Below are 27,619 nucleotides of genomic sequence, written 5' to 3'. Positions count from 1 at the left end.
TCCCCTTGGATTGGTGGGTTTTGCCCTCATCTGCTACGCTTATCTCAGTTATGGTCCTGACGTTGTTGGGTTCAAGAAACTCCCATAATAGAAGGGAAAGTGAGGAGCTGACCCACAACGCCACATTTGAATCCATGCAGAAGAAGAACTGAGGCCGTACTGAGCCCTTCTTGACTAGGTGAGCTTACAGAGGTAACTAATGGTCAATGTTCAGGGCAATCAAAAAGTGGCATGGGTTTGCCTACACGGCCTAATAGACATTTCCAGACCCGTTAGACTCGGGCACTTACCTCTAGTAACGTGCTGTTCCACACGCGAGATCTCACAGTGACCTTGGCCTCCTGCGTCATGTTTACAAGCGGGCAGTGGACTCTTATACAATTTGCTGTGTGCTGAGAACAGTCCTGGTCAGAACCGAAAACACAAAATACTCCAGTTAACCAACAAGAGCTTTACAGCGCCTTTTTTTACCCAGCAGGCAATGGACTAGAAGACCCAAAGGACATAAATCCCAAGAAATTCTGAACAGAACCTCCAAAAATGCCCGCTAGAGGGGCACATCACCATCACACCCCAGCTAGTGACGAAAAAAAAAAATTCACTTTCACAAAATGCTCTTTAATAACAATGAAGCTCCGTGGAGCAGAAGAAGCAAAGGAATTCCCCCAAAATACTAAAGAAATCCAATGAGGCATCCGGAAACGTAGTCAAAAACACAATAATAAGGTTCAGAAATCGAACAAATCAAAGAAACAACGAGTCAACTCATCAACTCCCTAGAAGGGTCGAAATGAGCCACCAGGAACTGGGGAAGACCCTCCCGATTTACAGGGTGGAGGGCAGTTCCTGGCGGTGATTGGCAGGTGGCTCCGCCTCCATGGGGGGGACACCCACCCAACACAAAATACACGAAACATAGCAAAAAGCAACTCATATATATTGGCAAAGCCAAAAATAAAAGATGATATACATAATCAGCATAAATCCCGGGTGTCAAACTCAGTCGCTGCAGGTTTTCATTCTAACCGTCTTCTTAATTAGTGAACTTCATTTGCAATCCATCCATTATCCAACCCGCTATATCCTAATTACAGGGTCACGGGGGTCTGCTGGAGCCAATCCCAGCCAACACAGGGCACAAGGCAGGAAAAAAACCCCGGGCAGGGTGCCAACCCACTGCAGGGCACACACCCCCACACACACCAAGCACACACTAGGGGCGATTTAGGATCGTCAATGCACCTAACTTACATGTCTTTGGACTGTGGGAGGAAACCGGAGCAACCAGAGGAAACCCACACAGTACGGGGAGAACGTGCAAAATGAACGCAGGTCTCCTAACTGCGAGGCAGCAGCGTTACCACTGCACCACCGTGCCGCCCCTTCATTTGCCTTCATTTTAATTAACTTGACTCAGGCCTCTTAGTTGTTTCTTTTTCCTTAATTAGCAGCCAAGCAATAACGAGACACAAATTATGACCACACAATATCTGAAAATGAAGAAAGGTGAAGGTCTCAGTAAGGTTGATCTCTCAGGACACCAAAGCATTGACGACATTCTTAGAAATAACAGAAAATCAACATGTCTGCTATGGCAGAACGAGAGCAGCAAAAGCCATGGGATTAAATAACAGACATAATTAACAGCAAGAATCGGATTCTCATTAAGAGATTGGTTGGAGTTTGAAATCCCAGTTTAGCGGGTCATCTGTCGGCTTGTTTCACGTCTCATTTCTGTTTGGCCGCCATTTAATGAAGAAAAGAATCAATTCAGAGGACTGACTCCTTAAAAACAGGGCTATTAAAATGAAGGGAAAAGGAGTTAATTAGCAGTGAAAACTGGTCACTGATTAAGAAAATGGTTAGAATGAAAATCTGCAGCCACTGAGGCCCACCAGGTCCGGAGTACGACACCAATGGCTTAAAGGAAAGAATCAAAAATGAGCAAAAGAGAGACACAAAACATGAAATTTGAACTCCAGCTAGTGGGAGAGACCCTAGTTGAGACAGGACACCACCAAACACAGAGTTGAATGTGTGTGGGGTCTTTTTTAAATCATCTTACCAGCCGGAATGTGGGCTTTCCCTTACTGGATGCCGAAAGTGTTAATCCTGATTCCATATGTGCAGGCCCTTCTGCCTCCCTCTTCGACCTTGGCGGTAGTTTGGACAGCTGGATAAATGAAGACACAAGAAGGTTCACGGATTCATGGATGCTCTCAAACCCAATGGACACAAGAAATATCTCTCTATTATAATAAAAAAATCTTGGGACGAGATGTAACTTTTTCAAGACACTTTTTGGAATCAAGTCCCGCGAGATGGAGACTGTTAACACGAGATTCCTCCCATGCCTACAGAGCAAACAGGTCTACGGAGGACGCTGTGGCCACCGTTCTCCATGTTGTTCTGAACCATCTGGAGTGGCAGGGGAGCTACGAATGGCTGCTCTTCATAGACTTTGACTCTGCCTTTAATACCATCTTACCCCAGAGACTGGTGACCAAACTGTCAGACATTGGACTTCCACACTTCACCTGCCTTTGGATCAAGGACTTCCTGAATGATCGCACTCAGAGGGTTAGAGTGGGCCCCTACTTCTCCACACCTATCAGCCTCAGCACTGGCGCCCCACAGGGCTGTGTGCTGAGCCCCCTGTGCTATACATTCCTGCCCACCACAGTAACACCATTGCTGATGATACCACGGTAGTAGGGCTCATCTCTGGGGGGGATGAGTCTGCCTACAGGGATGAAGTGGAGCGGCTAACAACGTGGTGTTGGAATAACAACTTGCTCCTAAATATAGCCAAGACCAAGGAGCTCATCGTGAACTTCAGGAAGAAGGCAGACGACATCCAGCCACTCATCATCAATGGGGACTGTGTGGAGAGAGTCTCAGACTTCTGCTTCTTGGGAGTCACCATCAGGGAGGACTTGACCTGGGGAACACACACTGCTAAGGTAGAGAAGAAGGCCCAAAAGAGACTTTACTTCCTGAGGGTTCTCATGAAGAACAACATCCCTGAGAAACTGCTGGACAGTAGAGAGCATCCTGGCCTACTGTCTCTGTGCGTGGTTCTCCACAGAGGAAAGAGCTCCACAGGGTCACCCAGCAGATAGTCGGTTGTCCTCTCCCCTCACTAGAAGAACTACATAGTTCCCATTGTCTCAGGAACGTCAAGAAAATTCTTCAGGACCCATCACACCCAGGACATGCATTGTTTGAATAAACTGAGCATGATTCAAAGTGGACTGACGCCTTCAGCATCTGGTTGTTCAAGGAGAGCTCGATACAGAACATTCAGCTCCAAAAGATGGCGCCGTTCTTTTCCCTGTTGTCCCAGAATCTTCTCAAGACTCACACTTACTGTAAGATTGAGAGGGTTCACCTCCTCGCCGGGAGGCACACAGCGTGTCGCCGCAGTCCCTTTAGTTGAAATCGCCATGAGGTACAGCAGCCACTTGCCGTTGGCGATCTCGTAGGGCCACTCGAGCTCCAACTGAAGTGTCCCCTTGTCACCCAGTGGCTCGCTGTTCATTGTCACCTGGGAAAGGAAAAAAAAAATGTTTGTGCACGGGAGATACGCTAACATACAGTATATAACTATAACACATTATAACATACGACAGTCGTGGCCAAAAGTTTTAAAAATGACCCAAGTGCTGGTTTTCACAAAGTTTGCTGCATCAGTGTTTTCAGATCTTTGTGTCAGATGTTTCAATGGTGCACTGAAGTAAAATGACAAACAGGTCAGAAGTTTCAAAGGCTCTTATTCACAATGACATGAAGTTTATGTACAGAGTCCATATCTGCAGTGTTGGCCCTTCTTTCTTTTTCGAGACCCCTCTCTGCAATTCACCCTGGCAGGCTGGCAATCAACTTCTGGGCCCAATCCTGACTGATGGCAGCCATTTTTGCATTGTCAGTATCGGTGGGTTTTTGTTTGTCCACCTGCCTCTTGACCACAAGTTCTCAATGGGATTAAAGGTCGGGGGAGTTTCCTGGCCGTGGACCCCAAATTTTGAGGTTTTGCTCCCTGAGCCACTTATTTCTCAATTAGCCTTATGGCCCGGTGCTCCATCATGTTGGTCACCAAACTGTTGTTGGATGGTTGGGAGAAGTTGCTCTCGGAGGATGTTTTGGTCCCATTCTTTTTTCCTGGCTGTGTTCTTAGGCCAAATTGTGAGTGAGCCCACTGTTTTGGCTGATGTGAATGGTCTCAGGATGCTTTACTGTTGGCCTGACACAGGACTGATGGTAGCACCACTCATCTTCTCTTCTCTTCAATCAGAAAGGGGATTCATCAGAGAGAATGACTTGACTCCAGCAGTCCTCGGCAGTCCAATCCCAGAATGTCAGTCTGTCCCTGATGCTTTTCTTGGCTTCTTTGCTGCCCTTCTTGATACCCACCAGGCCATCCTCCAAAAGTCTTCACCACACTCTCACCTGCCTGCTGTCATTCCTGAGCAAGCTCTGCCCTGGTGGTGCCACAAAACTGAGCCATGAATAAAGAATGGCACCAAAACATCCTTCGAGAGCAACTTCTTCCAACCTTCCAAGAACAGTTTGGTGACCAGCATGATGGAGCACCAGGCCACAAGGCAAACGTGAGAACTGAGTGGCTCGGGAAACAAAACATCGAGATTTGGGGGTCCATGGCCAGGAAAACTCCCCAGACCTTTAATCCCATTGAGAACTTGTGGTCAAGAGGCAGGTGGACAAACAAAAACCCACCGATTCTAATTCTGCAAGAATGGGCAGCTGCCATCAGTCAGGATTGGGCCCAGAAGTTGAATGCCAGCCTGCCAGGGTGAATTGCAGAGAGTGGTCTTGAAAAAGAAAGAAGGGCCAACACTGCAAATCTTGACTCTTCATGTCATTGTCAATCAAAGCCTTTGAAACTTCTGGACTGCTTGTCATTTTACTTCAGTACACCATTGAAACATCAGACACAAAGATCTGAAAACACTGAAGCAACAGACTTTGTGAAAATCAACACTTGGGTCATTCTGAAACATTTTGGCCACGACTGCACATAACTATAAAATACTATAACATAGTACATTAAAAGATTTTTTCCTATATCTGGTTTTGGCAATTTCCAGAACATTGTTATCCTATTGTTATCCCATTGTTATCCTTCTGCTGTGAAACATTCTGACCTGTCATTTTTTACACATGTCTTAAACAACTGTTATCATACACTGATAATTTCTGTATTATCTGCATCTATTTTTTATTATATTACATATCTATTGACTATATTTATGTATCTAGATTGCAAATACCTTAGATTGCATCAATGTTCATATTGCTTACTACACGTCAATATTGCTGCTACTTCTTTGTCTTGTCTTTGCACAATATCTTATCTGGTTTGTATTTTAATTTTAATTTTAATTTAACTCGAATTTTAATTCAATTAAATTTCTTTTATTTGCACTTCATGTTGTTACACTGTGGACCCTGAGCTTCGCAATTTCGTCTATCTGTATACTTGTAGGGCGGCACAGTGGCGCAGTGTTTAGCGCTGCCGCCTCGCAGTTAGGAGACCCGAGTTTGCTGCGTGGAGTTTGCATCTTCTTCCAGTGTCTGCGCGGGTTTCCTCCCACACTCCAAAGATTGGCGATTCTGCTTGGTGTGTGGGTGTGTGTGTTTGTGCCCTGTGGTGGGCTGGCGCCCTGCCTGGGTTATGTTTCCTGCCTTGCGCCCTGTGTTGGCTGGGATTGGCTCCAGCAGACCCCCGTGACCCTGTAGTTAGGATATAGCGGGTTGGAAAATGGATAGATAGATAGATAGATAGATAGATAGATAGATAGATAGATAGATCTGAAAGGCACTATATAATACTATTTTAATGATAGATAGATAGATAGATAGATAGATAGATAGATAGATAGATAGACAGACTGCGGTGGGCTGGTGCCCTGCCTGGGTTATGTTTCCTGCCTTGCGCCCTGTGTTGGCTGGGATTGGCTCCAGCAGACCCCCGTGACCCTGTAGTTAGGATATATAGCGGGTTGGAAAATGGATAGATAGATCGATAGATAGATAGATCTGAAAGGCACTATATAATACTATTTTAATGATAGATAGATAGATAGATAGATAGATAGATTTGAAAGGCACTATATAATACTATTTTAATGATAGATAGATAGATAGATAGATAGATAGATAGATAGATAGATAGATAGATAGATAGATAGAGAAAGGCACTATATAATAGATAGATAGATAGATAGATAGATAGATAGATAGATAGATAGATAGATAGATAGATAGACTGCGGTGGGCTGACGCCCTGCCCGGGGTTTGTTTCCTGCCTTGCGCCCTGTGTTGGCTGGGATTGGCTCCAGCAGACCCCCGTGACCCTGTAGTTAGGATATAGCAGGTTGGATAATGGATGGATGTATGTATACTTGTATATGGCTGAGATAACAATAAAGTTGGCTTTGTCTTTGACTATTGTTTTCCCGGCCGTAGTATGAATTGCCTCAACTCTGATGGCTGAATATGCAAACACACCTAATAGGGAGCCACGTTCAGATCAAGCTTAGGTGAAATCGCTGAACCGCTCAGTGAGAATAATGATGGGTGAACGTCTGCCTCATAGACATGAGAAAAGTAATCATATGAGTGGCTGTGTGAGTTTTACGAGTTGGCTTCAAGTACATACAAGATATAAGTTCATCCATCTTTGTTTTCACTGGGTGGCTCAAAGCTTCACTATGAAGTGTGTGGGGACAAAAATAAATCCCAGTGGATTTCCCACTAGCAGTCTAAGCACCGAGCCCTCCTGTCCCTCTCTCTGTCTCATAGATGTCAATGGAAACTCTCCATGACCTTCAGAAGCTACCAAAATGTCCCTGCTTCTTCGTCAGAGAGGGATTCTCCAAACCGGACTGAAATGAAAATCTTGTAGCACACGTGGAACCATAAAAATGCATCTGTCCTAAAGTTTGCCCAGTAGGCACATTGCTGCAGGTAAGCACCGACTCCTCACCGTGAAGGTGTATTCCACGAGGCTCCCGACATCCTGGCCGGTCTTCATGGCTGATTCCCCCATCACGGTCCCGCTGAAGTAGGTTAGCTGTACTGAGCGGTCCCTGAAGGTGGATTATGGGACACAGAATTACCAAAGAGACAACAACCCAACAGGCCAGTGCATTCACTCATTAATTACAATATACGTCAGTAAGGAATGTGCTTCACATTGGCCTCCATGTCTGTCACATGATGGTTGGCCACATTATGCGGCCATTTTATATGAGTACATAGACTTGATCGCTTCAGGTCACACACACACACACCCTTCCACTTCATTTCAGTGTTCCCATATGTTTTTATTGTTCTTCATTTTCCCATTTCATTCTCCAGTTCTTCCTTTTCTCTGCCCTTGTGTCTCTCCCCTCTTCTTTTCTTCCTTCCCCAACTATTCTTTTTCTTCTCTTTCACCTGAATGACGCCAATGTTTCCCCTCACCTTTCCTTCTCCTCACATCATGCTCTCCCTTGTCTTCTGGTTTTTCTCCTCCACTTATCCCTTTCCTTTCCCTTTTTTCTCCAAATTCCTATTCCCTGCCCATGTATCCTCCTCTCCTCCACCTTCTTCCCCTTCTTCTTCTTTTGTTCTCCACCACCACCACCACCACAGCTTTTGTTCCTTTCCAACTTCTCTGGCCCTTTTTCCTCCTCCATTTATCTTCTCCTGCCCCCCTTCCTCTCATTTTTTTTCCTTTATCCTTTTCATCTTTTGCTCCTTTCTAGGTTTTGTCTTCCTCCATATTTTTTCCCCTTCCCCTGATTCCCACCTCCTCTACCTGAACTCCAGCTTCATTCCCTATCCACCACATCTCATCATTTTCCTTTCCCAGTCTTCATCCCTGTTTTCTTCTTCATCTCCACCTTCTGGTTCCTTTTTTTTTTTGCTTTCACTTCAATATCTCCACATCTCTTCTTGCTCCTCTCTACGTTTATCTCTACACTCTTCTCTCCTTTCCTCTGCCATCTACTGTTGATCCCAAGTATTTAAACTCATCCACCTTCGCCAACTCTCCTCCCTTCATCCTCACCATTCCACTGACCTCCCTCTCATTCACACACATGGATTCTGTCTTGGTGGTCCTACTGATCTTCATTCCTCTCCTCTCTAGAGCAGATCTCCACCTTTCCAGGGTCACCTCAACCTGCTCCCTACTCTCACTACAGATCACAATGTCATCAGCAAACATCTCAGTCCATGGGGACTCTGGTCTAATCTCATCTGTCAACCTGTCCATCACCATTGGAGATAAGAAAGGGCTCAGAGCCGATCCCTGATGTAATCCCACCATGTCACTCCTACAGCAGACCTCACCACGGTCACACGTCCCTCGTACATATCCTGTACAACTCTTACGTACTTCTCTGCCACTCCCGACTTCCTCATACAATACCACAACTCCTCTCAGTCACCCTGTCATTTGCTTTCTCCTGCTGGCCTTCTCTCTACTTCTCCATCAACATCCTCAGAGCAAACATCACATCTGTGGTGCTCTTTCTTGGCATGAAACCATACAGAGGTAGGTAAATTATTGAACGGCCCTCTTTCTTTATCCTTTCCACCTCTTCCTTCCCGCTGCTCTCCTTGTTGTCCCTCATCCACCTCCACCATTGCCCACCCTTTTCCCTCTTATGTTTCCTTCCCATTGTCCACTTTACTCTCTTTTTCCTCCCAACCTTGACATCTTGTCTCCCTCCTTGCCTCTGTATTATTCTACTTCACCTTTCCCAACTCCCCAAGCTATACTTACACTGTGAATGTGACCTGCACGTCATACTCGATGAGTAACATTATAGTCAGGGGCTTCAGGTCACTCTGTTCACTCTGTCTGTGAGACACAAGCCAGGGGAAGAACATTACACCTTCATGTATTCATACAAAAATTCATCATCGCTAATTCTTCCTAGAACAAAATATCAAAGACCACTTTGTGACAAGTCATCAAAAGATGGTGGGTTAGCAGCCTTTGGACATTTAGTGCCGGGTGTTAATCTGGGTGGTACCTCACTCTCACCTCTCCACCTTTGGATTGCGTTGCTTGAAACAGCAGGGGAAAATACGTACTGAATGTGTCAACGTTTTTCTCAGTAAATATATTTTGTGATAGACCCGGCCAGGACACCATTTTGAGGAGAGGACAAATCACCAGGAGCACCACCCCTGGAACACAAGTGGGGAAGCCCCCCCTGGTTTACGTCAGGGCCACGGGACTGGAGCTTAGAAGCTCAACCCTACACGGGCCCATGGCCACCACCAGGGGGTGCCTGGACAGTTCCGGAGCCATGGTCTGCAGCACTTCTGCCCTGTACAGGGCACAAGACAGGAACAAACCCCGGGCAAGGCTCCAGCTAGGGACAATTTCAGATGGCCAATGCACCTAACCAGCATGTCTTTGGACTGTGGGAGGAAACCCACGCAGACACGGGGAGAACATGCAAACTCCACACAGGGGATGCGAACCCAGGTCTCCTTACTGCTACCACTGCACTACTGTGCCGCCCTCAGTAAGTGCGTTCAATACTTATTCCCTGTACCATTCCACTTTATTACACATAATTTATGGACTCATTTGTTTTCGATTTCTTTGTATGTGTGGATTACTTGGGTTGTTACCGACATCTGGAGAATATTTCATGTTAACATTCCCATTAGACATGTGGGGAAACAGAGTTGGAGTGTTCAGGGACCTCATGTATAACGCCGTGCGTAGAATTCACACTATAACATGGCGTACAGACAAAAGCAGAAATGTGCTTACGCACAAAAAAATCCAGATGCATAAATCTGTGCGTACGTCAACTTCCACGTTCTTTCGCTACATAAATCCCGGTCAGCGTGAAAAGTAATTTACTCTGTGTACCTATTTTTATTTTCTCTGTACCCTAATAAGCTTTCATAGGACACTCAGAAGGATGGGCTTCGACTCGTCTTTTCACGGCGACTTTGATTTCTGACAACTTTTTTTTTATTTCGGGTACTGTACGACTTTGTGAATGTGAGATTTTGAGTTAGTACATTTTTTCTTTGCCTCCACTTGGCATTCGCTGAAATTCTTCTATTTTCCCTCTTGCTTTTGCCATTGTTGTTTCACAGAAGGCTGAGCTTAAGGGCTATTTATATTGATTTGCATATTCAAAGAGACGTAATTCTGGGAGGAGACGGGGTGGGACAGCAGGCGCGTGCACGTGCGTTATTGAGAAAAATGTTGACGTGTTCCATCCTTATTTTCCCTGCTGTTAAGTATCTCCATTTCTCTTAAAACAGACACCAACAAGAGCAAACCCGTCATTGCACCCCAAATTAGATAAAGGCAGGCCCGGGAATGAGATGGGGGGTTGGTGGTCTTGGGGAAACAGAGTTGGGGTGTTCAGGCGTAGTGAGTGATGAGGGGGCGGGGGGGCAGTCAGTGTACCAGAAAATCATCTGAACATGAGACCCCGACAGGGCTGCTTGGACTCACGTGGAAAGCTGGAGCTGTGCGCTGATCTCCTGCGTGTTGAGGGTGATGCCGGATGCCTCGAAGATCAACAGAATAGTCGCCTGGAAGAGGAAAGATGAAAATGATTGAGTGAGTGAGTGAAAAAAGGAGAAAAAGAACGCAAGGGGCCGTGGAGGAAAAAAGAAAGAGAGACAGGGAAAGCTTCCTCCGTGAGCAGGTTACACTCGGAGATTTCAGATCACGTGATGGGAAATCCTCAGGTGATGAGAACAGCAGCTTCAGTCGTGAAGTTTGACGTCCCCTTCGACTAGAAGTCGTGTGATACGCCACCGGGGGTGTTGATTATACCCAAATGCTGACAACACAGAATGCTGTTACTTCAGTGCTGTATTTCACTGGTCTGCTAATTCGTAAGAAACGTTTCTTAAAGGGAATGTCCATCCATCCATTTTCTGCTGCTTATCTATGTGTGGGTCGTGGGGGGCAGCAGTTTGCGAAACCCCCCAACCATCAGATCTGGTGGGGATAATGATGCATTTCCAAAGGGTAATCTCTCCAGCTTGTCCATAGTTTGGTCCACGGTCTCCCTCCTGTTGGCCAGAAACCCCTCCCAAGTAAGCGTTCAGGTGGCATCTTCATCAGGGGTCCGTACCACCTCAACTGGCTCCTTTCAATGTGATGAAGCGAAAGCTCTGGACGGTCTACTGTGCACTCTGGACTCTCTGTCAATGCTGACCTTGTGAAGAGAAGCTCATTTCCACCCTTTGTACCCACAATCCACTTCCTCTGGTCACGACCCAAAAAACAAAAGGCATTTAATTTTCTTTTAGGTCAGGTCGGGGAGCGGGCACTGGTGTAGTATGTTGGCGCACCCACCACACGACGAATTGGCTCGGAATCCTGGATGGCAACTCCCCAAGCAGATACACAGGGTCTGGAAATGACCCTCTGTCTGCCACAGCCAGGTGTTACGTGGGGTCCCCCTTGGCCTGGTCCAGCCACTCGGGTCCTCAACAATGAGCCGGATCACCCTCGGGTAATCGTGCCACATGGCTGTAGTGCCGTAACTGACACTTCCTCACAATGCAGGTCATGTGACACATTCGCGCTCCGTGAGCAACACAAAGTCAAACCAGCGGGACCCAAGGACCCTCCGAAGAGGCACACATGAAGGGGTCCAGTCTTCATCTCAGGTCACAGGATGGCGTCCATGTCTCACAAACAGGAAGCACCAGGGCTCTAAAGGCTTGGACCTTCGTCCTTTTTCAGATATCAGGAGTGCCACACACCCCTCTCCAGTGACCTCATGACCCCCTCATGCTCTCACAATCCGTCTACTGACTTCATAGGAAGAGTCACCAGAGTCACATTAATGTCACTGCCAAGGTAAGTAAACCTCTTGACGAGGTGACACTCTCTCCGCCGACAAACACACTGATGTTGTGCCCAAGCGGTCATTAAAGGCCCGGGTGTTTATCCCAAACACTTTTCTTCTGTCATTGTTCAATTTGGGTCCCCCTTGAAGCCCATGGCATCAAGAAGTTTGCTATCTCTGTTCTCCATGATAAAATAAGATTAAAAGTCTTCCTACTGAGGTGTCACCCGTTGCGTGCCTGCCCTCGGATCCCAATCTGTGTGGTTCATCGTGCGGTGGTGGGTGCAATCAGCGTACGCTCCCAACCCCTCCTCTCCCTCTTCTTCATCACTAAGAACAATGCAGGGTAAGTAAAAGACACAAAAAACAATCGTTTGGTTTTAGTGGGTGTTTTTCCTTCATTCCATTGAGGGGGCCATAGAGATCTTCACACTTCACGCAAAAGTCTCTCTTTTAACTTCTCAATTTGATTTCACCTCGAGTACCACCAAGTTAGAAAATTCCACGTAGAGGCGAATCCAATCATTAGGCCTCGTTTTTGCCACATGGCCCCAGCGGGCACCTTAAGCACTGATCAGCCCTCCCTTTGTCTGGCGCTACCCAAAACATGCGTCCTGAGAGCATCAGATCTTTGTTTAAAAGGGCAGACTTTAGACTCCATTTTTGCCTTTTGTCCACGCTGCCCTGGCATTTTTAACCCCTGAAAATGGAGACTTTTGAAAATGCTTTGAACAGCCATACATTTCTCAAAATGCTGCCAGTGTTACAACGTGGATGTCAGAAAACACAAATGTTTGAAAACACAGACCCTGACCTCGCTCTAATTCCATTTTAAACACTTCAGTCGCGTCTCCACTTAATCTCGTTTTTTTATGTGAAAGACACAATAAAAAACAATGAGTGTCTAATGGATGGAGTAACTGAGTCTTACCTGCTCAAGGCTTTTAAAAGGATTGCCCAGCTCACACAGCAAGGTCTCCTCATAATGGCAGCGGACCTTATCCTGCATGACAAGAACAGACAAAAACATGAAAAAGAACAGCACAGAGGATGATGATAATGATGGTATCTGAGGGACAAAGCAAGCAGAACGTTCATCTTGGAGACGTGAAGGCCTTCACACGCAGCGCTGCTCAAAGTGTCGCACCTTCATTCAGAGAAGGGAAGTTGGACTCCTAGAATCTGCAGAACTAACTGACTTAAAAGGCTCAGTGCCAATCTCGTTCACCATTTCTAAACCTGGGAAGCCACTTCAGGGTTATGTTGGGCAGAAACCAACTCTGGGGTCGGTGCAGGGAAGGCAATTGTGAATAAAGCAGAAGAATATGAGACTATAAGACCGCACCCCCACATCCTCCACCTGCCCGCAATGCCCCCATAGTGCCTGTAGACTGAAAGGGGGCACTCTCAAGCTGTCACAGGAACCCGAAATTGCTTAAATGAAAGACAACTTATTAAATACTCACTAAATTGTACAATGGTGGGTGCATACCTGACAGGGAAATGACTGACATTTTGAATTTAAAGCATTAATTAAAAGGCATAGATAGATAGATAGATAGATAGATAGATAGATAGATAGATAGATAGATAGATAGATAGATAGATAGATAGATAAAAGTGAAAGGCACTATAAAATAGATAGATAGATAGATAGATATGTGAAAGGCACTATATAATAGATAGATAGATAGATAGATAGATAGATAGATAGATAGATAGATAGATAGATAAAAGTGAAAGGCACTATATAATAGATAGATAGATAGATAGATAGATAGATAGATAGATAGATAGATAGATAGATAGATAGATAGATAGATAGATGAAAGGCACTATATAATAGATAGATAGATAGATAGATAGATAGATAGATAGAAAGGCACTATATAATAGATAGATAGATAGATAAATAGATAGATAGATAGAAATGAAAGGCACTATATAATAGATAGATAGATAGATGCGAAAGGCACTATATGATAGATAGATAGATAGATAGATAGATAGATAGATAGATAGATAGATATGTGAAAGGCACTATATAATAGATAGATAGATAGATAGATAGATAGATAGATAGATAGATAGATAGATAGATAGATAGATAGATAGATAGATAGATAGATAGATAGATAGATAGATAGATAGATAGATAGATAGATGTTTTGCTTCTGGAGCCCAGCAATGTGTGTCGTGCCTTTTGTCACAGGTCTGAGATCACCGATGTCATTATTTCAGACTCTTCCTTCATTGTATGCCGTTCTCCAGTCCCCAGCTGAGTGTACTTACCGATCGGACCCCCGAATACTGCAGCGTTGGAGGGAGTGTGATGTTTAGGATAGCCTGGTGGGCATCCTCCGCCTCCTTTGTGGCACTTGGATAATTTGTCACATTCACGGTCACATAGAGCTTCTTCACATCTGGACTGTACTGTAGGACCTGCCTTCCAGCTTTGCTGCTTGTAAAAATAAAGACAGGAGTTCAGGGGGGTGTGTAGTCCAAGTGTACACACAGAATAGAGGGGGTTATAATCAAAAGCCGCGTAAAACGGATCTATACAAAAGTAAAATGGCATTATTGCAAGGTAAATGCAATATTCCATGTCGAATTTGGAATCATTGAAATAAGTTAATGGAGAAACAACTTAATAAATATATTAACAAATAAGCAACCATAAATATAGATTTTGTGACACATTTGACCATACTCAAATATCATTTTGCCTTCATGTATTTAGTGTCATATTACATTGATTGATTGATTGATTTTATATATGTATGTCCAAAATATTCCTCTATAAGTTTAAACATTTAGACCTGGATAAGCCGGGAAAAACTGTACAGAAAGATGCGTATGTTTAAAATCAAACCTACCAACACCAGGCACTGACCAGCAGAGGGCGACAGTTTCCTCTCACACATTCTTCAGGGGCTCTTGGCGGGTGCAGCTTCCCCACCCTGATGGGTGGCACTGCAGATCAAATGGAAAGGCATCCCAGTGGTTGAACTGGGTGAGAAGGGCCCAACTGATCAGCTAATGTTCTCCCCTACGGGCCTGACCTCATAATACCATCCCCTTGAGGTTCTAAACCCTGATGCTGCCCGTGGACCTTGCAGTTTTAAGATTAGCAGATCCTTTTATATTTTTTCTTGTTTGTAAAATCCATGGAGAATAAGTAAGAAAATAAAAAAAAATAATAAACTTTACGTACGACATACTGTAGCTTGGGGGTCCTTATTAGTCACTTATCACTATGAATGAATGGGAGATTGAAGTGAAAGTTGATTTTTGTCAGCAAGGGTTCTTCATGGTTGTTCTGTAGCCATTGCCTTGGGCATTGGGTTGAGGATTACTAAGGTGACAGCCTGATTATCATTGCCATGCACATGCACTTGGTTAGCTTAAGTTACCCACCAAACCAAAACCTCCCTATATAGAGTAGAAGACTGACGGCCATTTCCATTATATGGGGGTCATGAATTTGCCCCAAACCTTTTTTCTGTGTCTGCGTCTTGTTGTACCATATATGTATAATGCTAAAGTCTGCACATGAACACATGGTGCTAGAACTTTGATCCTGGTCTTAATTGAAAGCCTTTGACTTAAAATGTTCTGGCAATTCAACAAATTTTAGGTTGCAGCAACCCAAATCTTAAAGTAATTTAAGTATGGACCCCACAAGCCCATCTATTTTTGATTAATTAATTCTCCAGAACATACAAAATATGTGTCCAGAATTCATAATCAAGTGTAAGTATTGTGTTTATTGATCAACACACCTCTATGTTTATTAAATGAAAATAAAGGGCGATGACCTGTGCTTGTATGTTTATGGCGAAGTGATCGAAAAACCACCATAATGGCAGAAAGGAGCAACAAAAAAAGAACAGTGACATCTGCTGAGCGTCAAGCAAATCACAGAAGGCAATTAAGTGATAAAGAACGAGAAAGAATAAGCAGACAAGATACTGCAGGAAGAAACAATGACTCACAGGCATGAAATTCAAGAACAAAAGATTGTCAAACATTCAAAACTTCCAACCCATTGCATTTATAACCAGTCATCGATGTTTCTTTGAAGACCACTGCTTCACAAAGTCACATCGGCGATGTGATTGGCATCAAGCTGCGTTTCCTAATGTTGGAAAATGAAGAATGTGCGACCAAAATAGAAACATTCAGCTTGCTTTGTTAGAATCACCAGAAGTAATAAACTACGTGATCACTTCTGGAGGAACTGAAAAGAAATAGGAAACATCAATAGCTCCTTATTGTTGACTTGTTTTGTTATTCGTGTTTTATTTTAGGACCACCGATCCACATGTTTTCACTAGTAAATAAACGGCCCAAGTATATTAAAGTTTCAGAACAATTTAAATGTCAGTTTGCTCAGATGCAGATGATACCTTATAGACCCCCTTGACCTACTCTGGAAGACCATAGGTGGTCTGAAAACTCTGGGATGATTTATGGTTAACACTGTTTGGTGTTAGTGTGTGTGAGACTGTGAGGGAATGCTGGGAAATCAGGAGCAAAGAATACGTGGCTGTAAGTCCAAGTCTAATTTAACAAAGTGGTTAAGCAACCACAACACAATAAAGTCCACATTTTGAGAACCTCTGATACAGAAAGCCACAGAGGTAATGGCATAACAGGACCAGCATGTGAGGAGACACTCGTGAAGTAGAGATAAGCTGTGGGCAGCACTAAGAGTAAGAAAGGGGCTGCGTACCTGGGCAGGTCAACTTGCTGCTCGGTGGTGAAAGCCGCCGTCACCTGCAGATTGCTCCTGCACTTGTTGTCATTGCCACATTCCTTCTGGAAGCTGATCTGAGAGGAAACAAAGGGTTAATGGATTCTCGTCTGTTGTCCCTCAGCTCACTGACTCAGCTTGGCACTTCGTTGAATGTGAATAGTGGCTCTCCTTCAGATTTCTATCCTGAGCTATCACTTGCTAGCAACAAGCGGGTAATGTTGATGCCAGGGAAGACAGCAATGTCACTGAACCTCAGGCCTCCCAATGGAGATGCAAGCAGACACCACCCTGGAGGAAACGCCCAGAGAGGCTGATGCAGTGCTATGAATAGCTGGAGTGTATCACCACCTGAGGGACATGTAACTGGACTTCAAACTGGGACATTTTAAACACCTCGCTGGCTACACAGACAAGTGGATCAAGTCACAGGTGAAGAGAAGAAGTGTCTGTAAATAAAAAAAAAATGAGCGGCCAAAGCATCTAAAACAGGAGAACCTCTGTGATAGAAGAAGAGCAAAGCAGCAAAGCAGATGGCGTCTGGGCTGTCACTCTAGCACCACCTGCTGTCTATGTTTGGTGGAAAAATTAAAGTAACTGAAGAGCAACTTCATAAGACTTCATACACAACCTCTTTAGTTTGATCTTCTGTAATGGTTTAATTTACACTTGGGTAACAATAAAGTCACTCTATCTATCTATCTATCTATCTATCTATCTATCTATCTATCTATCTATCATATAGTGCCTTTTTATCTATCTATCTGTTATATAGTGCCTTTCCTATCTATCTATCTATCTATCTATCACACACATGCACAATCACCGAGTGACGCCCGCTCACCTCCCGAGTGTCCCAGTTCTTCTGTGTGTCACTCAGCACTGGAAATGCGTCCAGATTCTATCATATAGTGCCTTTCACATACCTATCTATCTATTATATAGTGCCTTTCACATATCTATCTATCTATCATATAGTGCCTTTCACATCTATCTATCTATCATATAGTGCCTTTCACATCGATCTATCTATCATATAGTGCCTTTCATATCTATCTATCAATCTATCTATCATATAGTGCCTTTCACATCTATCTATCTATCTATCATATAGTGCCTTTCACATCTATCTATCTATCTATTATATAGTGCCTTTCATATCTATCTATCAATCTATCTATCATATAGTGCCTTTTTCATCTATCTATCTATTATATAGTGCCTTTCACATCTATCTATCTATCTATCATATAGTGCCTTTTTAATCTATCTATCTATCTATCTATCTATCATATAGTGCCTTTCACATCGATCTATCTATCATATAGTGCCTTTCATATCTATCTATCAATCTATCTATCATATAGTGCCTTTCACATCTATCTATCTATCTATCTATCATATAGTGCCTTTCACATCTATCTATCTATCTATCTATCATATAGTGCCTTTTTAATCTATCTATCTATCTATCTATCTATCATATAGTGCCTTTCATATCTATCTGTCAATCTATCTATCATATATTGCCTTTCTCATCTATCTATCTATCTATTATATAGTGCCTTTCATATCTATCTATCTATCTATCTATCGCACACATGCACAATCACCGAGTGACGCCCGCTCACCTCCCGAGTGTCCCGGTTCTTCTGTGTGTCACTCAGCACTGGAAACGCGTCCAGATTCTGGATGGCACCTCTGCGACTTTTCGGCCTCGACTCTGGGATCGAGTAATTCAGAGCAAAAACGATGGGCTGCAGCTTGTCTTTGATGTTGTCCTGTTAATTTAAGTTTTTCAAAGTGAGACACCGTCGCTCTAAGCTCTGACTCCCAAGTTCCGTGCACATCTCGTCCCCGTCGCCCACACTTTTGTATTTAGTGCCGTTATATCAGATCACCGTACCGAAGTCGATGGCATCAGCAGTCTTTAGTTTAAGAAACAGTGATATGAACGTAACAAATGAGCACTCAGCCGAGTAAAGTTCTAACTCACTCAGCGCTGATCGGGCCTTCAAACGCTGCACCTGCCACCCATTTTTTTAACTAAATCACTTTATCTAAAGTGGCCAGGTGTGGGGGTGATCGGCCCCCCGTTCAGGGTCAGGTGCCTGTTTATGTCTTGGTTGTCGTCCTGACATGGCGAGTCATCATCTCCACTTGGGCCGTCCTAAACGATGTCCAATCAGCTCAGTTTGCCCAGGGTGGACTCCCGTCAAGTTCTAGAAACTTCTCAAGAAGAATCAAATCAAACAGGAGGCACCTGAGCACAACATGGAGGGGTTCTGAACACCCATAGGGATGGGAGAGTTCAACTGTTTTTTTTTTTTGCTAAATTTTCAAAATGATGTTTCCACTTTATCATTATGGTCACTTAGTGTAGACTGATGAACAATAAAATGGCAAGTTCATCTAACTTTTAAAATGAAATCTACAACACAATAAAGTGTGCAGAAAGTGAAGGGGTCTTAATCCTCTGTATGTCACCAATAACTTTATGAATCATCCGAGAAGTGGTCTTCATACTGACACTCCTCGACACTCCATCCCACCCTCCATTTTCAGCAGACTGTCTCAACAGCAAGTCGTAATCCTGCCCTGGACGGCTCGTTCTTTCCAATTACGCTTCCCCACTTTTTCCTCCAAACTCTAAAGCCAATAACGGAATAAATTATGGATTTTTTTTTAAATTATGGATTTAAAAAGACACTTACACTCAGAATGAGGTCCACTGTCACACACTTCATTGCTGGCATCTTGAACTGAGCCTCGTAAACAGCAGGAGTGGCCGTGTTGGGGAACCTCACCCGTGGCACCCGGCGTTCGGCGTCCGCTTCCAGGCGGAAATTAAGAGCTGCAAAAGATAGAGGGCTTAAAAACCAAAAAATAAATAAATAAAGACAATTCCGGCTTAAGACGTTATGGAAAAATTCACACGAATGAGGAGCGGTGATGAAATCCAGACAGCTGTGAAACTGTCAAGTGCCGACAGGCCGGCCAACATTCCTAAGAAGCAGATGTGCGCACTGCGAGCCGTCAGCACTGGGGCGCACTGCCCATGCATGCCAGCTACAAGTGTCTCAAATGGGGGGTGGGGTTTAAGTGGTGGCCCATGAGGGCGGGGGGCTGGTCCCTCCAACCAATGCAGCATGTTATTGAAATGAGTTTCGAGAAAGGGCTGTGATTTTCTCAAAATTTTTCAAGACCCCCACTTCTTCTTCTTTTGGCTGCTACCGTTAGGAGTCGCCACAGCGGATCATCTTCTTCCATATCATCCTGTCCTCTTTATCTTGTTCTGTCACACTCATCTCCTTCATGTCCTCTCTCACCACATCCATAAACCTTCTCTTAGGCCTTCCTCTTCTCCTCTTCCCTGGCAGCTCTATCCTTAGTACCCTTCTTCCAGTATACCCCTCATCTCTCCTATGCTCATGTCCAAACCAACGCAGTGTCGCCTCTCTGACTTTGAGCTGACTCTCTAATGTCCTCATTTCTAATCCTGTCCATCCTCGTCACACCCAATACAAATCTTAGCATCTTTAACTCTGCCACCTCCAGCTCTGTCTCCTGTGCCACCGTCTCCAGCCCATATAACATAACTGGTCTCACTACCGTACTGTAGACCTTCACTGTCTCTCTTGATGATACCCGTCTGTCACGAATCACTCCTGACACTCTTCTCCACCCACTCCACCCTGCCTGCACTCTCTTCTTCACTTCTCTTCCACACTCCCCATTACTCTGTACTGTTGATCCCAAGTATTTAAACCCCTCCACCTTCACCAGCTCTACTCTCTTCATCCTCACCATTCCACTGACCTCCCTCTCATTCACACACATGTGTTCTGTCTTGGTGGTCCTACTGACCTTCATTCCTCTCCTCACAGATGTCCACCTCTCCAGGGTGTCCTCAACCTGCTCCCTACTATCGCTGCAGATCACAATGTCATCAGCAAACATCACAGTCCACGGGGACTCCTGTCTAATCTCTAAAATTAATCTAATAATCTAAGAGTTTTTAAGACCCCCACTAATGTAAATATATTAATGAACAGGCAGCATGGCAGTGCAGTGTTAGGTGGGAGCAGTTTGTGGTTCATGTGCCAGCTGCTCTCTGCGAGGAGTTTACGTGAGGGTCCGTGTGGCTTACTTCAGACCACAAAGACATGCAGCTGGGGTGTGCTGGTGATTCTAAATTGGCCAATGTGTGTGCGTAATCTGTCATTCTATCTATCATATAGCGCCTTTCATCTATCTATCTATTATATAGTGCCTTTCACATCTATCTATCAATCTATCTATTATATAGTGCCTTTCACATCTATCTATCTATCTAATATATAGTGCCTTTGCTCTTTCTATCTATCTATCCATTATCCAACTCTCTATATCCAAACTACAGGTTCACGGGGGTCTGCTGGAGCCAATCCCAGCCAACACAGGGCACAAGGCAGGAAACAAACCTCGGGCAGGGCGTCAGCCCACCGCAGGGCACACACACACACACCAAGCACACATTAGGGACAATTTAGAATCATCAATGTGATTCTACATGAGGAAACCCACATAGACACGGGGAGAACATGCAAACTCCACGCTGGGAGGACCCGGGAAGCGAACCCAGGTCTCCTTACTGCAAGGCAGCAGTGCTACCCACTGCGACTATCTATCTATTATATAGCGGCTTTCGCATCTATCTATCTATCTATCTATCTATCTATCTATCTATCTATCTATCTATCTATGTCTGTCTGTCTGTCTGTCTGTCTGTCTGTCTGTCTGTCTGTCTGACCAAGACAAGAAACTCTGTAAGCGCCAGACCCATTAACAACAATCTGATGACATTGACCTATTGTCACACATAGTCAGGGGCACCTCGGCTTGACCAATACTTACTAATTTCCTTTTTGAAATCCTTGTTTCCTGTACTCAGAATATAACTGAAGCACAGCTCCACTGATATGCTATTAAAAGAAAAAAATATATATATATTCAATTACACTTTATGATAGATAGATAGATAGATAGATAGATAGATAGATAGATAGATAGATAGAGCAAAGGCATTATATAATAGATAGATAGATAGATAGATAGATAGATAGATAGATAGATAGATAGATAGATAGATTTCAACAACACAAAGAAAAGTGACGTTCAAGAATTTGGGACACGGATATGAAGCGTTTCAGATTTGCAGTACTGTATATGACCAGCAGAGGGCAGGCTTTGTCCATCCTAAAAATACTACAATAGCGTTAACGGCGTTAAGTGACATTGAAGGGCGGAGGATTAAACGGAAACATTAAGAGCGTGTCTGGTTGTTCCTATAGCTTGTAAGAACTTTTTTACACATGTTTATATGTTTCCTTTGTCACATTATTTATTTATTTAAATGTCAGATGCACGCTTTATCTACTGTAGAATGATCTAATCCGTATTTACTTTTAACAGGAATCCCAATACCGTTTGCTTAACCTGACGGCTCCTTCCTCGTGCGATGATGTCAAAAGCGTCACTTGAGTCATTTTGTCCGTATGCAGCTCTCCGTTCTCCGTGCACAGCTGACAAAGTGTGACACAGCTACCGCAGTTACCTGTCATTAGTAATGGAGATGAGCTCTAGGTTTTAAATACTGTATTTAAGTTCAAGTTAAACTTCATTCAGTGATTGACTTGTATTAAGACTCGTTCGTGGTGGTGAGAAGATGTGGCTCAGTGACACAATTTAAGGACTAAGCTGGACAACGAGGTTTTATTAAATGACAGAACTCCATATTGATAGCGTGGATGTTTTATATCATCGATCATCTTACCAAGACGTGGAGGTGCACTTGGCAGGATCCACAATAGCCGGAGACACAGTGAATGTCTTGGAGAGCTGAATGACTGGCCGAGACCTGTGGAGCAGCACAGAGAGAGACACAGATGATGACAATCGAATGACATGGAAGAAAACTAACAATAAAGCTTTAGGGAAAACGTTCTAACACCACACACACACACAATCACACACGCACAACCAACACAGTGCTATGTTATGCCCACTCATTCATTTTTAACAGGACTCTCGTGCTGTCGGGCATCCCCAGTGTCGCAGACTGGAGTTTTCCACTCACAGTTACCTGAGCAGCGCTATCTTGTTAGACAAACTTCCCACCAAGATGTCAGGGTAGGCGTTCTCATCCACATCAAGGCCGCCGTTGACAGAGTAGCCGAAGGTCCTGATTCCGTCTGTGCCGATGTCTTTCCCATCGATCACCTGTCAAATCATTTTTAAACACCCATCAGTGTTCTTAAGCCACTTTCCCCACCGGCCACTCGTATCGTAGATGGCAGACTGTCATTTGTTAGTTGGTATGAATGGAGGGGACTGCTGGACACCCGAGTGTGACAATGAAAGAGCAATAGCTTAAGACGCCTTCAGCGCCAGTCAATTTCATTTATTTACCACCGCTGCCTACTGAGCCATAGGGTGACCGGAAAGAAGCGCACAGAAAAAAAGCGGACAGTCATAAGTGCACGGGAAATAACCGCACACGGGAAAAACCGCACGTGGATAAATGCGCATACGGAAAAGACGTATATGCAAAGAAGAAGAAAAAAGAAATAAATGTTATATATATATATATATATATATATATATATATATATATATATATATATATATATATATATATATATATATTATACAATTAAAAAAGTATAACATTGATGTTGTACATTCAACGTAAATTTTCTCTTTCAAGCAACTTAAGATTAGTCATTCAGTGTTGTAGCTTGAAATATTTGGTTTCAGATCTCAATCAAAGTAAAAACAAAATGTTTGTACCTAAGTAAGTTATGGTGGAGGATAAACATAAAAATTCTATTTCAGTTAACCTAATATTTGAAGTTGTTCGTGAGCTGTGTGGTAGGGGATGTTTGGTATTTTCTTCCGGTCGAACTTTCCAGTGTGCTGGCTTTCCAACTGCCTAAAAAGAAGAACATTTTCCCGAGTGGAGTGGACGTGGCTATGCAGGTCTGGTCATTTTCAGCAGCAGATTTTTATAACGGAAGATTTCTGGTAAGTAACCCTGTTTCTCAACTGTTCATTTTAAGTATAAGAGGAATACTTTAAAGAAAGCTGTAGAAACGTTTAATCGTTTTTTGTTGTATATTTAAGATTTACACTGCAAAATGACTGTGTATTTGCACTAGATTTTTAAATAAATATAAAAAGTACAGCATTGGAATGTGTTATGTTCATAATATTTCTAATAGTATAAAAACAGGTTACGGCCGATAAACCATTTTAAATTGTAACAACGTAAAAAATAGATTTGCTTCAGTATAAAACAAGTGAATTACACCCAATCACTCTAAACGATTTTCCTCAACTTAAAAATTGTGGGTTCAATAAGATAAAAAGAATTATATTGGTTCAGATTGAAAATATTAAGTGTGAATCATTGCTTTAATTATTTTAATTTGCATGGAGGTTATACTTTTTTTAGTGTACATCGCAGTAAACGAAATTGTATAATTGGTCACTAAACATAACCGAGCGCAAACAAATGGAACTTATTACTCGGTGAAATAATAGAACAGCGAGAAGAGATTCAATATAATGTTCAGATTTAAACTTTAAGTCGGAGACTTGTCCATCATCTAATTCGTGTTGCGAGAAATAAAAGTTGGGGTGTTTGGTGAAAGTGAAATCCACATACGCGAGCGGCAGAGACGCGAAGTTGCTGGCACGTAGCGCCGTCGGTGTGGGGGGGATGGGTTTGAATCGGGGGGAATAAATAATATAACTATTTAAAATAATGAAACTATTTATTTAGTTAAAATAAATAAACAAATAAATAAATAAAATGAAATTTACAACTTCTGCGGTGGGTTGGCACCCTGCCCAGGATTGGTTCCTGCCTTGGCCCTGTGTTGGCTGGGATTGGCTCCAGCAGACCCCCGTGACCCTGTGTTCGGATTCAGCGGGTTGGAAAATAGATGGATGGATGGAAATTTACAACTTGAACATGGAAAGAGGATGCAAACGTGTAAAACGAGAAGACACTGAAGTACTTGACTTGACTTGATTTGTTGTGACCATGAAAGCAACTGGATAGATAATACTAATGATAATGATGATGATGATCTTAATAATAATAATAATAATAATAATAATAATAATAATAATAATAATGAGTTAGAAAATGGATGAATGGATGGATGATAATAATCCTAATAATAATAATAATAATGAGTTAGAAAATGGATGAATGGATGGATGGATGATAATAATCCTAATAATAATTATATTATTATTATTATTAAGATTATCATCATTATTTGAGGAGTAAACCGCAAGACAAGGATTATAGTTTTATATTAGGTACATTAAAGATCCAGCATCAACAAATCAACTCAAATTAATAATATATTGAACTAATATTATAAAAGTAAAGATGAATAAATCGGACTCTGCAGCTGCATGAATAAAAGGTAAAGCACCACTCCCGGTTAGTGGAAATAACCCAAAAGTCGATAGAAATCTACGTTTTGGACCGAATACTTGTATGCAAAATTTGGCTGACGCAAATGAAGGTGAACTCAAGTTATCATGTTTACACAGACACAGACACACACATTAGAACATTAGGACAATCTGGACAAGAACAGACCATTCAGCCCAACAAAGTTCGCTTGTCCTGTCCACTTAATTCTTTGAGAAAAACATCAAGTCGAGTACTGAAAGTCCCTAACGTCTTACTGTCTACCGCACTCCTTGGTCTCTTATTTCAAGTGTCTATCGTTCTCTGTGTAAATAAAAACTTCCTAATGTTTGTGTCAAATTTCCCCTTCACAAGTTTCCAACTGTGTCCCCGTGTTCTTGATGAACTCATTTTAAAGTCATCATCTCGATCCACTGGACTGATTCACTTCATCATTTTAAACACTTCAGTCAGGTCTCCTCTTCATCTTCTTTTTCTTAAACTCGGCTCAGCTCTTTTAATCTTTCCTCATATATCATCCCCTTTAGCCCCTCAATCAGCCTTGTCGACCTTCTCTTGTGCTCTTATGTCCTTATGAAGACCCAAACTGCACCCAGGACTCCAGATGAGGCCTCACCAGTGTGTTATAAAGCTTGAGCAGAACCTCCTGTGACTTGTACTCCACACGTCAAGGCGCTATATAACCTGACATTCTATTAGATGTGTCCTCTGCCTACACATAGACAGTGACCAGGACACTAAGACTCCCAGGTCCGTCTCAATGGAGACCAAAACTGAACCCAGGACTCCAGATGAGGCCTCACCAGTGTGTTATAAAGCTTAAGGAGAACCTCCTGTGACTTGTACTCCACACATCAAGGCGCTATATAACCTGACAGTCTGTTAGCCTTCTTAATGGCTTCTGAACACCGTCTGGAAGTCGATAGCTTAGAGTCCACTATGACTCTTAAATTCTTCTCCTAAGGTGGACTCTCGATTTCCAGACTCCCATTGTGTATTCAATCCTCACATTTTTACTTCCCATCTATAATCCTTTACATTTACTGACATTAAATTTCATTGTTCACAAATCTGCCCAAACCTCTTTGCTATTCAAGTGATTTAATGGGTTCCAAATTATCTGATAATCCACCTATCTTGGTATCGTCTTCAAATTTAACCAGCTTCTTACTTACTGTATATCCATTCATCTGCTATTTCCTAACTACAGGGTCACGGGGGTCTGCTGGAGTCAATCCCAGCCAACACAGGGCACAAGGCAGGAACAAATCCTAGGGAGGGTGCCAGCCCACTGTAGGGCACACACACCAAGCACACTCTCGGGACAATTTAGAATCGCCAATCCACCTAACCTGCATGTCTTTGGACTGTGGGAGGAAACCCACGAAGACACGGGGAGAACATGCAAACTCCACACAGGGAGGACCCGGGAAGTGAACCCAGGTCTCCTTACTGCTACCCCTGCCCACCGTGCTGCCACTTACTGTATATTCTTATCTAAATCATTTATAGATTTTTAAAATAGCATCACCCAATTCTGATGAGGTTCCTCTGACTCAGTCAATTCTGCCCCCACCAACACCCCACACCCTGAACTGCCACTTCTTTAAGTTTGATGCCCACCCTCTCATTTGGCACCTTATCAAATGCTTTCTGACACACACACACACACACACACATAGACACATAGAAATAATTCCAAAATTGTTATTTTCGGACTCGGGGAGGTCTAAAACTTCAAGATTCACCAAAATCTCAAAATCAGATTTTTGGACAATTACAATACTTTTCCTATTTCTTGTATGCAAAAAAGTAAGAATATATCAAAAGTGGTGGGTCTGAATACTTTGTGATGGCGCTATATATCATTTATTTTATTGTTAACAATGAAAAAAAAAAAACGTGAAATTTAAACTGAACAGATTTGGTCATGTGCAGAGGAGAGATGCTGGGTATACTGGGAGAAGCATGTTAAGGATAGAGCTGCCAGGGAAAAGGAAAAGAGGAAGGTCTAAGAGAAGGTTTATGGATGTGGTGAGAGAAGACATGCAGATGATGGGTGTGACAGAACAAAATGATGAGGACAGGAAGATATGGAAGAAGATGATCCGCTGTGGCGACCCCTAACGGGAGCAGCTGAAAGAAGAAGAAGATGAAGAAGCCAACTGATGGGCACACGGCCAGGTGAGTCTCTGTGCCTCATCCCCATTGTCTAAACACCACCACAATATAAATGGGCCGTACCTGACTGGGCTCCGGGGCGAGCCCCTGGTTGGTTCCATGATAAATGAACAGCTTGCCCGATTCATCAAAGGGTGCCCCGACTGCAATGTCTGGAAAGGAAGCAGACAAAACCCAGAAAGTGATTCACGGCGAGCGTAGAGATGAGAAAACACACAGCATGTCCTTGAAAACCCCCTCGGGGTGGGCAGACGCAGGTTCATTTTCCAGGCCAGCACCCCAAAGGCACAAAGCAACATCAAAGGCAGCCAGCCAGCCAGACAGGAG

General features: G+C 43.3%; 1 protein-coding gene across 2 annotated transcripts in view; it reads right to left on the bottom strand.

Annotated features, from left to right (window-relative positions):
- itga3b (integrin, alpha 3b) overlaps nt 1-27,619 on the bottom strand; it is a 153,338-nt gene that overhangs the window by 13,411 nt on the left and 112,308 nt on the right. For both annotated transcript variants that reach the window (XM_039740648.1, XM_039740649.1), the window contains exons 8-22: nt 27,356-27,444; nt 22,742-22,878; nt 22,433-22,516; nt 21,514-21,581; nt 19,332-19,471; nt 18,249-18,398; nt 16,597-16,694; nt 14,154-14,319; nt 12,793-12,864; nt 10,508-10,587; nt 8,798-8,875; nt 7,010-7,112; nt 3,371-3,547; nt 2,066-2,173; nt 291-404 (exon numbers count right to left, since the gene is read on the bottom strand). In XM_039740648.1, coding sequence (XP_039596582.1) covers nt 291-404; nt 2,066-2,173; nt 3,371-3,547; nt 7,010-7,112; nt 8,798-8,875; nt 10,508-10,587; nt 12,793-12,864; nt 14,154-14,319; nt 16,597-16,694; nt 18,249-18,398; nt 19,332-19,471; nt 21,514-21,581; nt 22,433-22,516; nt 22,742-22,878; nt 27,356-27,444 — 1,664 coding nt within the window. The remainder of the gene's footprint in view (nt 1-290; nt 405-2,065; nt 2,174-3,370; nt 3,548-7,009; nt 7,113-8,797; nt 8,876-10,507; nt 10,588-12,792; nt 12,865-14,153; nt 14,320-16,596; nt 16,695-18,248; nt 18,399-19,331; nt 19,472-21,513; nt 21,582-22,432; nt 22,517-22,741; nt 22,879-27,355; nt 27,445-27,619) is intronic.

Source organism: Polypterus senegalus, chromosome 17 (assembly GCF_016835505.1).
Source record: "Polypterus senegalus isolate Bchr_013 chromosome 17, ASM1683550v1, whole genome shotgun sequence".
Taxonomy (NCBI): Eukaryota; Metazoa; Chordata; class Cladistia; order Polypteriformes; family Polypteridae; genus Polypterus; species Polypterus senegalus.
The sequence above is the reverse complement of the archived record's forward strand: the minus strand, read 5'-3'. Positions and strand labels throughout refer to the sequence as shown.